The sequence below is a fragment of the Cyprinus carpio genome, chromosome B17, assembly GCF_018340385.1.
Source record: "Cyprinus carpio isolate SPL01 chromosome B17, ASM1834038v1, whole genome shotgun sequence".
Lineage (NCBI taxonomy): Eukaryota > Metazoa > Chordata > Actinopteri > Cypriniformes > Cyprinidae > Cyprinus > Cyprinus carpio.
Genome location: NC_056613.1, coordinates 11,407,735 through 11,418,326, shown reverse-complemented (window position 1 = coordinate 11,418,326; position 10,592 = coordinate 11,407,735). Strand labels below are relative to the sequence as shown.

General features: G+C 36.7%; 1 protein-coding gene across 3 annotated transcripts in view; it reads right to left on the bottom strand.

Annotated features, from left to right (window-relative positions):
* Nucleotides 1-10,592, bottom strand: part of LOC109106946 (tetratricopeptide repeat protein 27-like) — an 81,355-nt gene continuing 70,763 nt past the window's right edge. For 2 of the 3 annotated variants that reach the window (XM_042742206.1, XM_042742204.1), the window contains 4 exons: nt 7,994-8,191; nt 7,232-7,343; nt 1,809-1,909; nt 1-443 (listed from right to left, as the gene is read on the bottom strand). In XM_042742206.1, coding sequence (XP_042598140.1) covers nt 324-443; nt 1,809-1,909; nt 7,232-7,343; nt 7,994-8,191 — 531 coding nt within the window. In that variant the 3' untranslated portion in view covers nt 1-323. The remainder of the gene's footprint in view (nt 444-1,808; nt 1,910-7,231; nt 7,344-7,993; nt 8,192-10,592) is intronic. The other variant, XM_042742205.1, reaches the window with a different exon arrangement.

Here is a 10,592-nt window from a genome sequence, read left to right as displayed (position 1 = left end):
TTATGTAAGAAAGAGGCTGTGTATTATTTATTGGAATGAGGCACTGTTGAACATAGAAAGCCTCAGGGACCTTCAAATCACATGTGATCACAGGAGCCCCTATTAGGGCAAAGACAGCTGACCCTGGATCAGGTCATGATGACAAACATCTTTAACTCAGTCATTTTATTATAAAAGTCTTTATTTTAGGTTTTTTCCTGTTGACTGAACAAGCGACAGAGGTCCTGAGGATTTCCTGATGGAAGTTTTGTTCATTTAAAACAACTTTAAAGATGCACTGTTAAAACCAATCAAAGGGAGGAAGAAAACAGTGCTATGGCTTTTCATTGGCTGCGTAGCTGGGCACTCAGGTCCTGCAGCTCTGTGATGAGCTGCTCGAGCTCTGTGACATCACCTCTGAGCTCATCATGGAGTTCACCTGTGGCAACATCAGTGTACAACTGCTGTGAAGACACAACAAAACAAAAAAGTGAGACCTACTGTATAAATGCCAGCTGACAGATAATTTACACACACACAAAAAAAAAAATTCCTCCCCAAAATTGAACTTAACATTACAATATTTACAGATAACATGAAATCAAAATTGGCACCATTTACTTCAAACGTTAGAATGTTGGTATTATTGTAAATACTGAAAATTGTTTGATTAATTGCACAGTTATTCAATAATTTGTTTTTTTAAAAATCATCAAAATGTAATTGAAATGAATGTTTCTTTCAGACTTTTCGTTTGAGCTGAAAACAAGCGGACCTGTCATATATAAACAACCTTTTATCCAATCAATTCCTGATAAACACTTCTGTTCAAATGTTTGGGAACAATAAGATTTTTATTTTTTTGAAGTTATTCTCACCATGGCTGCATTGATTAGATCGAAATACAGTAAAAATGGCAAAATTGTGAAACATTATTATAAAATAACTGTTTTCGATTTTAAAATATTTTAAAATGTAATTTATTTTGGTGATGGCAAAGCTGAATTTTCAGCAGCCTTTACTCCAGTCTTCTGTTTCAAATAATCCATTAGAAATTATTTAATATGCGGATTTGTTTCTAATACTTTATTGTTACTGTATAAATACTAAAAACCATTGTGCTGCTTAATATTTTTGTAAAAACCCTCATTTTTTTCAGGACTCAAAAGAACAGTATTTATTTGCAGCAAATCTTTTAACATTGTAAATGTTTTTACTGTCACTTGATCAATTTAATGTATCCTTTCTGAATACATGTACTGTATTAACGTCTTTCAAAAAAAATGCTCCCAAACTTTTGAACGGTATTGTATAAAAAAAAGTCCTATTTTCCATTCTAAATTTTCTCATATCCTGTTTTTTTGGATTTGTGAGTTTTAAGCACTATTTTATATTGACTTAAATATTTGGTCACAATTTATATTAAGGTCCAATTCTCGCAATTAACAAACCACTGACTATGACTTTTGCCTCAATAAACATCTAATTTGCAGCTTATTAATAGTTAGTAAGTTAGTTGTTAAGGTTAGGTATTGGGTAAGATTAGGGATGTAGAATGACCATTCATGTAGAATATGTGCTTTAAGTACTAAAAAAAAAGCCAATATTTTTTTTATTATGCCTATAAACACCTAGTTACTAGTGAGAATTGGTCCCTATATTAAAGTGTTACCATGTGTGTAATTGCATTAAATAGGCAGAAATTGCCAGAAAATGCTAACTTTTACAAAACAAATAAAAGGGCCTGTTTTTATTGGTAGCTTTAAAAAAAAACTTGAGCAAAACCTTAAATCTAAAGACTTTAAGAGCTGAGTGTGTGTGAAACTCACTTTGGCTTTGGTGACCAGGCTCTTCAAACTGAGTCGAGCTGAAGACAGCAACTGTAGAGCCTCTTGAGGATTGCGCTTAGACCTGCTACAGCTGATAGAGACTGAGAGACAGAGAGACATAGACAGGAATTACTGAGGAGTTTCATCTCCAGTAGAGTCACGCCGGTTTACATCTGTATGCTGTGAGTGTCGGCCTGTCAAAGGCCACTGGAGGTCAGGTGATGCAATATCAAGGTCTGTGGCCTAATACAAAGAGATGGTCATTATTTAATTTTGTGTGTGTAGTACTGTTAACATTAAGTGATGGATCACGACCTCTGAGCGACTCATGTTTAATCACTACAGCTATTAGTGCAACATCAAACACCATTAAAACTGACATTCCACACACACACACACACAGTCACTGTCATCTATTCTACACATTTTTTCACAATGAAACTCATAATTAGCAGAGTCTCTAGCAGAATATGAATAGCAAACAGGGCTAACAGAACTCTAAAAATAATACGTATTGTGTGCGCAGGTACTTTCATTTTCCTGAGAAAGTGCATTCCAAGCATGCATTTGTGTGCTGTTTACTAGCTATGTTTATCTTGCTCACAAATATGGAGGAAAGCAACAGATTCATGAGTATGCGTATCTACCTCCGTGTCAAAGGCCACTCTTTCGCTCTCTCCTATTCTTAGTTTTCCCTCACTTTCTCATCTCTGCACACCTATTTTTTCTGTCTTTCATTCCATTCCTCTCCTTCTCCTCTACTTTTCTTTTATTCTTCCTAAAATCCCATACTTCATAAATTTCAAAATTCATTCTAAATTCTTTAAAAATTATTTATTTCTAAATTCTTAATTTCTAAATTTTTATTTCATTATAAATTCTTTAATTCTTTAGAAATTATAATTTTCTTTCTAAAGCTTCTTAAATAAATTACCTTCTAAATCCTTAGAAAATTTTTCTTTCTAAATTTTTCCTTTTCCTGAATTATTTTTTTTCTACATTCTTGCTGCAATTCTTTCTAAATTTTTTATTTCTAAATTCTTCATTTCTAAATTCTTAATTCATTATAAATTCTAAATTATATTTTTCTAAAGCTTAACACGTAGACTTGGTCACTGTCTTGGGAGAAGTGATTAGTCAACAGAAGAGACTGACGGCAGCGCGTGAGTGTTTTGCTTAATACTTGTTTGTAGATCTGTTGTTTAAACTATTACTTGCTGCTAGGAAGGAATATTTCATTTTCTACCTATTTCTACTTTGTTGTTTGTATTTTTGATTGCACTTACTGGATATTATAATAATTGCCGTCGGCTTAGAAGGAGCCGGTGTTATTTGCATTGCTTCCTTCCTGCATTTAAGTGCGAACTGTAGTTTCGATTATAGCAATTGCCCTGCTATAAGCTATTGGCTATGCTAATTAGAAGGTGGCCACAGCTGTTTTCAATGCAATGTCTTAGACTGTGTATTTATTTGATGTCTTCTGCATCAGCCCTTGTGTTCAGCCTCCTGGTTTGAAGACCGACGAGAGTAAAGTCCTGTGACTTTACCTGCGGGACTTAAGTATTATTTTTATCTTCCCTTTACACACTCTCCTCTCTTTTCCACCTCTATCATGTATTTCCAAAACATTCCGGGTGTCTCTAGACAACGCTCGAACATCACACGCAGATGGCAACGCAATCTTGCTAACCTGCATCCTATCTCTACAACCTCTACTGCACCTCTTTCTTTCTCTGTGGGTCTCTGGAATTGTCAGTCAGCTGTCAACTTCATTTCTGCTTTTTCTTTACAATCCATACTCAGCATCTTGGGCTTGACTGAGACCTATATTTGTCCAGAAGACTCAGCAATCCCAGCTGCTCTAGCTAACAATTTCTCTTTCTCTCACACCCCCCGTCAGGTTGGCTGGGGTGGGGGCACTGGTCTGCTCATTTCTAACAACTGAAAATACTCAACCCACTCTCCCCTATGCAATTATAACTCATTTGAATCTCATGCGATTACTGTAGCAGCTCCTATGAAACTCCAGGTTGTGGCAATTTACCGCCCTCCTGGGCAAATTCTATCCTCCTTCCTGGAGGAGCTGGATGGGCTGCTGTCCTAATTCCCGGAGGATGGCAGTCCACTTTTAGTCTTTGGCGACTTCAACATTCATCTGGACAAGCCTTATGCTACAGACTTCCATTCATTCCTTGCTTCATTTGATCTCAAACGACTTACCACTAGAAGCACGCACAAATCAGGCAACCAACTTGACTTAATTTACACACACAATTGTTTTGCAGACAACATTCTGGTAAAACCCCTACATATCACTGGCCATTTCTTCATTTCATTTAACCTACATTTTGCTACCAGTGTGCCACCAACCCCTATACCGGTTATTTTTAGACGAAAACCTATGCTCCCTTTCCCTCTCCCATCTTTCCTCTGTAGTATCATCCTCTCTTCCCTGACCTACCCATTTCTCATCTCTGGGTGTGAATGCAGCAACTGACACTTTATGCTCTACTTTAACCTCGTCTAGACAACACTTGTCCTCTCTCCTCCAGGCCAGCACGGGCTGCCCCTTCTAACCCCTGGTTATCTGATGTTCCTCGTGAGCATCGGACCAAACTCAGGGCAGCAGAGAGAAAATTGCACAAATCAAAAGATCCGTCAGGCCTGGGTATGTATCAGTCTTTGCTTTCATCTTTCCCTGCTGAAGTCCATACTGCCTAATCTTCATACTTCCACAACAAGATCAACTGCACTTCAGACACACGTAATCTCTTCAAAACATTAAATTCTCTCCTCTGTGCCCCTCCACCATCTCCCACCACTTCTATAACAGCTAATGATTTCACCACATTCTGCACAGACAAATCTAGAACAATCAGTAGTCAATTCTCAGCCCCCCCACACACAGGACCTCAAACCAAACACCCACTACTAAAACTCCCATCTTCTCCTTCTGTCCCCTCACTGAGGCAGAAGTATCAAAATTCTCCTCTCCAGCCATCCTACAACATGCGCTCCAGACCCAATCCCATCACACCTTCTCCAAGCAATCTGTCCTACACTCTTACCAGCACTCACACACATCGTCAACACATCTCTCCTCACAGGCACCTTCCCCACTGCATTCAAGCAGGCTCGGGTAACCCCAAAGCTCAAAAAACCTACATTAAACACTTCACTTATAGACAGCTACAGACATGTCTCTCTCCTTCCGTTCATAGCAAAAACACATAAACGAGTTGTTTTCAACCAGGTACCATTGTTTCTTTCACAGAACAACAAACTGGATTACAAATAATCAGTTCTTATTCTGCTGGATCTATTTGCTGCTTTTGACAGTGTCAATCATCAGATCCTCCTGTCTGCCCTCATCACTGGGCATCACAGGGATTCCACTTCGCTGGTTTGAAACCTCTCTCACTGGTAGGTCTTTCAGGGTGGCCTGGGGATATGCAAAGCACATCAACTTGTCACTGGGGTTCCTCAGGGATCAGTTCTTGGACCCCTCCTCTTCTCCACATACACTACATCACTGGGTCCCATCATACAGGAACATGGCTTCTCCTACCATTGCTATGCTGATGACACACAGCTCTCTCTCTCATTTCAACCAGATGATCCAACGGTAGCTGGACGGATCTCAGGCTGCCTGGGGGACATCTCTGCATGGATGAAAGAACATCACCTACAGCTCAACCTTGCAAAGACTGAGCTTCTTGTCTTCTCTGCCACTCAAACTCTACAGCATGATTTCACCATCCAGCTAGGTTCTTCTACAAATGTAAATGTAAAGCTTATTATAAACATTTTAATTTCATTCTAAATTCTAAGAAAAGTTTTTTTTTTCCAAAATGTTTATTTTTCCTGAATTACTTTTCTTTCTACATTCTTGCTGCAATTCTTTCAAAATGATTTATTTCTAAATTCTTAATTTCTAAATTCTAATTTCATTCTAAATTCTTTAATTCTTTCTACATTATCATTTTCTTTCTAAAGCTTTTTGAATAATATTATTTTCTAAATTCTTAGAAAATTTTTCCTTTCTAACTTTTTCTTTTTCTGAATTATTTTACTTTCTACATTCTTGCTCCAATTCTTTCTAAATTCTTTCTAAATTCTTAATTCTTGCTTTCTTCCTAAATGTTTTCCTTTTCCTCATTCTTATTTTTTTTAAATATATTTTTCTAAATTTCTGCTTCTTTCTTTTCTATGCTTTCTTTTAATGCTTTTAAAATTATTTTTTTTTCTCTAAATTCTTCTTTCTAAATTCTTGCTTTCTTTGTAAATTCTCTCTCTCAATTTGTTTTTTTTTTGCTTTCCTAAAAATTTTTCCTTCTAAATTCTTGCATTTCCTTTCTAAATTATTTCTTGCTAAAATCTAGTCAATCCATCTATCCATCAGTCCTTCATTATTGCTATCTCCATCTCTCTCTTTACCAATCTCATCCTCATGTTTCTGCATGAAGCGGCAACAGCAGGAAAAGTAGTGTAATTAATAAGTGTGGAGCTAATTCACAAACAACAAACACAGCTTTAATGCATAGCAACAAATACATGAATACAAGATCTACACAAATGCACAAGGTACCATACAACCCAGTGAAAAATGATCGTACATATGCTCACACACTTACCTCGCCCTTATATCGATCGATCAATCCTCCCCAAACACATACACACACACATACAGAAAGCAGGCCAGAATAAGTGGGAAGGGATGGAGGCGTGTGAAGGGTTCTGCTACATTTGCCAGGCCGCCCCATTTATAAATCATTAAGATCAACAACAAACAGCCTGCATACTCAAGGACAAGCTGATGGAGAGAGAGTGTGTGAAACGGAATAAGAGAAGAGATGTTAAAAAGATGGAAAATGAACATTTGAGCTGGAACATGATTTGGTTAGACAAGTTTGTCCATGTTCAATGCCAGCTGAGAATAAAATGATGTGACATTTTGATTTTTAAGACACATTAAATCAGATTTTTAGAAACGGAGAAAGAATTGCTATTCAGCCCAAAACCTGTGCTCTGTCCCAACTGATGTTTAATTCAACACACACTTACTGACCAAACCCTCAACATCCCTCTTAATGAGACACACACACACACACACACACAGAGATGGACAGACAAAAGCAAACCCATCTGGTAAACACACACAGGCGCACGTGCCCACACACACAAACAGATGTCTGTCTCTGGTGGAGGTCAGAGAGGTAAAAGGCTTGTTTGTCGTTTTTGCTCCTGCTCCTTGTTCTCAATCCATCAGCCCTTTCAGACTCTCTCTACGTTTACGCACTGCCACATTAGCCATGATAGAGTGACTCTCTGAATGAGTGCAGGACCACGATTCTGTAGGTTCCTCTCAAATTGCCTTGTGAAAGAGAAAGGGAAAGCATGCCCGTGTGTGTGGGAAGTCTCACCATTAGCCATATCTCTGGCACCTTTCACCACAGATCTGAAGTTGCCCATGTCTTTCTCCCAGCCAGCTGCCTGCGTCTCACACCGATGCGCTTTACTCAAAAACTGCAGTGCCTACAAACACACACATCAAAACGCAGTTAGACTACAAGACCAAACCAGATGTAAAGTAATAAAACGACAACCAATAAAAGCTATTGTACGTCTTCCAGGTAAAATTGAGTCAAGATTATTTTGAGTTTGTAAATCGATATATATTTTCTATAGGTGCAGCAGCATGCTAGGAAGCCCACTGCGAAATTTAAATGGTGAAAGTTGAACTCTTCAAGCTAAACTGACATTCATGCGTTTTATCCAAAAAGACTTCAAGAGCATTCAAGATATACATTTTACCAGATGCATGTTCCATGGGGATTGAAAAACATACTCTATTAACCTTTATTTTATTTGCAAACATTGTTTACAATCTACAATAACTGATAAAATCAAATATATTAATGACAAAATAGATTAGGGAACACTATTTGCTTGAAAACCTTGGTGCACTGTAGAATATAACTGATGCTTTTTTGATTGGGTTAAGTCACTGACTGTAGAAATAACAGTTCAAGGCAATTCTTTTAAAAAAATAAATAAATAAGTTGGGTTTGATTTGATTGTATTGTGGGCTGCACTGTCACTTCTACACTATACTAATAAGGTAAAAAAAAAAAAAACCCAAAATAAATATTTTAAAAAATACATAAAATTACAATAAAATTCACCTTTTCGTTGTCTTCTACATTGTTGCTATTTCCATCGCCATAGAGACGAGCATACTGCTTCCATATTTGAGCGTCTGTGCTGCAGCGGGCAGAGACTCGACCAAAGAGTTCCTGCAGTTTGACTTTAAGATTGGAGGCCTGTTCGCCACGGTGATCTGTCAGATTGTCCACTACCGAACGCACCAGGATTTCCAGCACCTGATTGGAAGAAAAAAAAAAAAAGAGAAGGTAACACTTTATTTTAAGGTGTCCTTGTTACACATGCTACATGTACTTACTTTTATAATAACAAATTATGCATAATTAAATGCAAGTAACCCCTAATCCTAACCCTAGATAACCCCTAGATAACCCCTAATCCTAACCCTAACCCTAACCAAAGAGTAAGCACATGTAGTTAATTAATATTACTCAGAACTTAAATGTATAATTGCACTGTAACAGGGACACCTTAAAATAAAGTGTAACCAAAGAGAAATATACTAAATGTCAAAGAACTTGCTTTTCAGTAGTGTAAAACTGGCTGCTGTTTAATCTCAACAACCAAACATGAATATCTAATCGGAAAACTAATCTAGGGTTGACATTTACCCCATGCTGTCCCTGATCTAACCTTAGCTTAGCCTTAGAGGTCAAAACACAAATCCCTAAACTTGACCTCTGCATTCTCTGATGTTCCTTGCTTGTGCATCACTTTATTTTTAACTTTCTTACATTTACACTCTAACAACTGTGTTGATGTTGCTTTTCTCTCTTTCCACCCTCTGTTCCCTAATATTTATTCTGTCCTGACCATGTGACAGCCCAACACTACTTAGATTTCGTCTCACACAGTTTCTGAAGCATGTCTTTCTGTTTGCCTGCCTCTACTCTGACTGACAATTTTAATAAAATATGAGGCACACACACTTACCTGTGAGTGTTACAGTTGAGTTTGAACAGGCAAATTGCAACTATATGATTATTAAACAATGAAACTAAGTCAAATCACATGACCCTTCAGAAATCATTCTAATATGCTGATTTGCCGCTCAAGAAAAACAGTATTATCTTTGTTGAAAACAGATGTGATGTTGTGTTTAATATTTCTGTGATGACTATGATACATTTTTCCGGATTCTTTGAACAGAGTTCAAAAGAAAAACATTTATTTGAAATACAAATATTTTGTAACGAATGTCTTTACAGTCACTTTTGATCAATTTAAAACATCCTTGCTAAACAAAAGTACAATTTTTTTTTTAATTTAAAAAAATAAATCTTTTGAAAGGTAGTGCATTTTAATCTACAATTTCTAAATAATTTTTTATCTTTTAGTTTTATGTACTCATTTCATTATCAGGAATAACGAGGTGTGAAAAGGTTCTTGATGCCATTATTTACAAAACGGGTTAGTTCTGTAAATATGATTTGTATGCTTTACTGTGGAGTACTGTGTAAGACCATAAAAGTTATACAAATACGATGGTGTGTTATGATTGACAGCTTCACCCAAGATGACTAATGATGTCACATTCTAAACATTCCAGAACACTTCAGCAGCAGTATTTGTTTTCGCAAGATGAAAGACGGAAAACTGACCTCAATTTACTTTACACGCTCCATATATTTCCTCACATGTGTGTGTGTGTGCTTGTGTGAAGCAGTGACAATCATAGGACTTGAACAGACAGAGAGAGAAAATGAGAGACATGCAGCAATATGTGTGTGTGTGTAAATACACTCAGCCAAGACTAATGTTCCCACTTTAACTGCAAAGACTGATAGAAAGCAACTTCATCCGAGCAAACAGCCTCCACACAGACCAGTGTTTTATGTGGACCACATGTTCTCATGACAATGTGTCTGTGTGGTCACATCGTTCTCGAAAGCATGAAAATAATACAGCACACATTCCTGAAGTAAAAGTTCATCCGTCATCACCTTTCTCTTTCCTTAAAGCTATCACTTTTTCATCTTCATAACACTATCTCTCCTGATTCTTTCATTCACCTCTGGACACCTTCAGGCTGTTCAGCAGATGTGCTGAGATCTTTGTCACCCAAGTCAGTGGTGTAATATCTGTTAACTCTCCTCAGACTTTTCCTCCAGAGGCTTTGCCTCTGAAATCTCATTTTTCACCCTAGAGATCCTGATAACCACATTTCTACCTCAAACTATTTGGTCATCGGCCATCATCTCAACACATGATAAAAAGAGCTCTTTTATACTGATGAATTCACTTCTGTTTACCATAAAAAAAAAACATTTGGATTAAAAATTTAAATAAGTAAAATATCTTTCTTTTTTTCTAAATAGTGGTATATGATTATACATTCCAAAAAATTGGGTCAGTAAGTTTTTTTTTTTTTTTTTTTTAATTAATATTTTTATCTAGCAAGTATTAACGCAGCATTAAACTGATGAAAAGAGACAGTAAAGACATTTATGTTAAGACTGAAAATACTGTTCTTATGAACTTCTATTCATCAAAGAATTCATTCTAGAGAAACAGAATGATTTCTGAAGGATCATGCTGAACATTCAGCTTTGCCGTCACATGAATACATACATTTTTATAAAAAATATATAAAAACAGAAAACAGTTCTTTTGAACTGT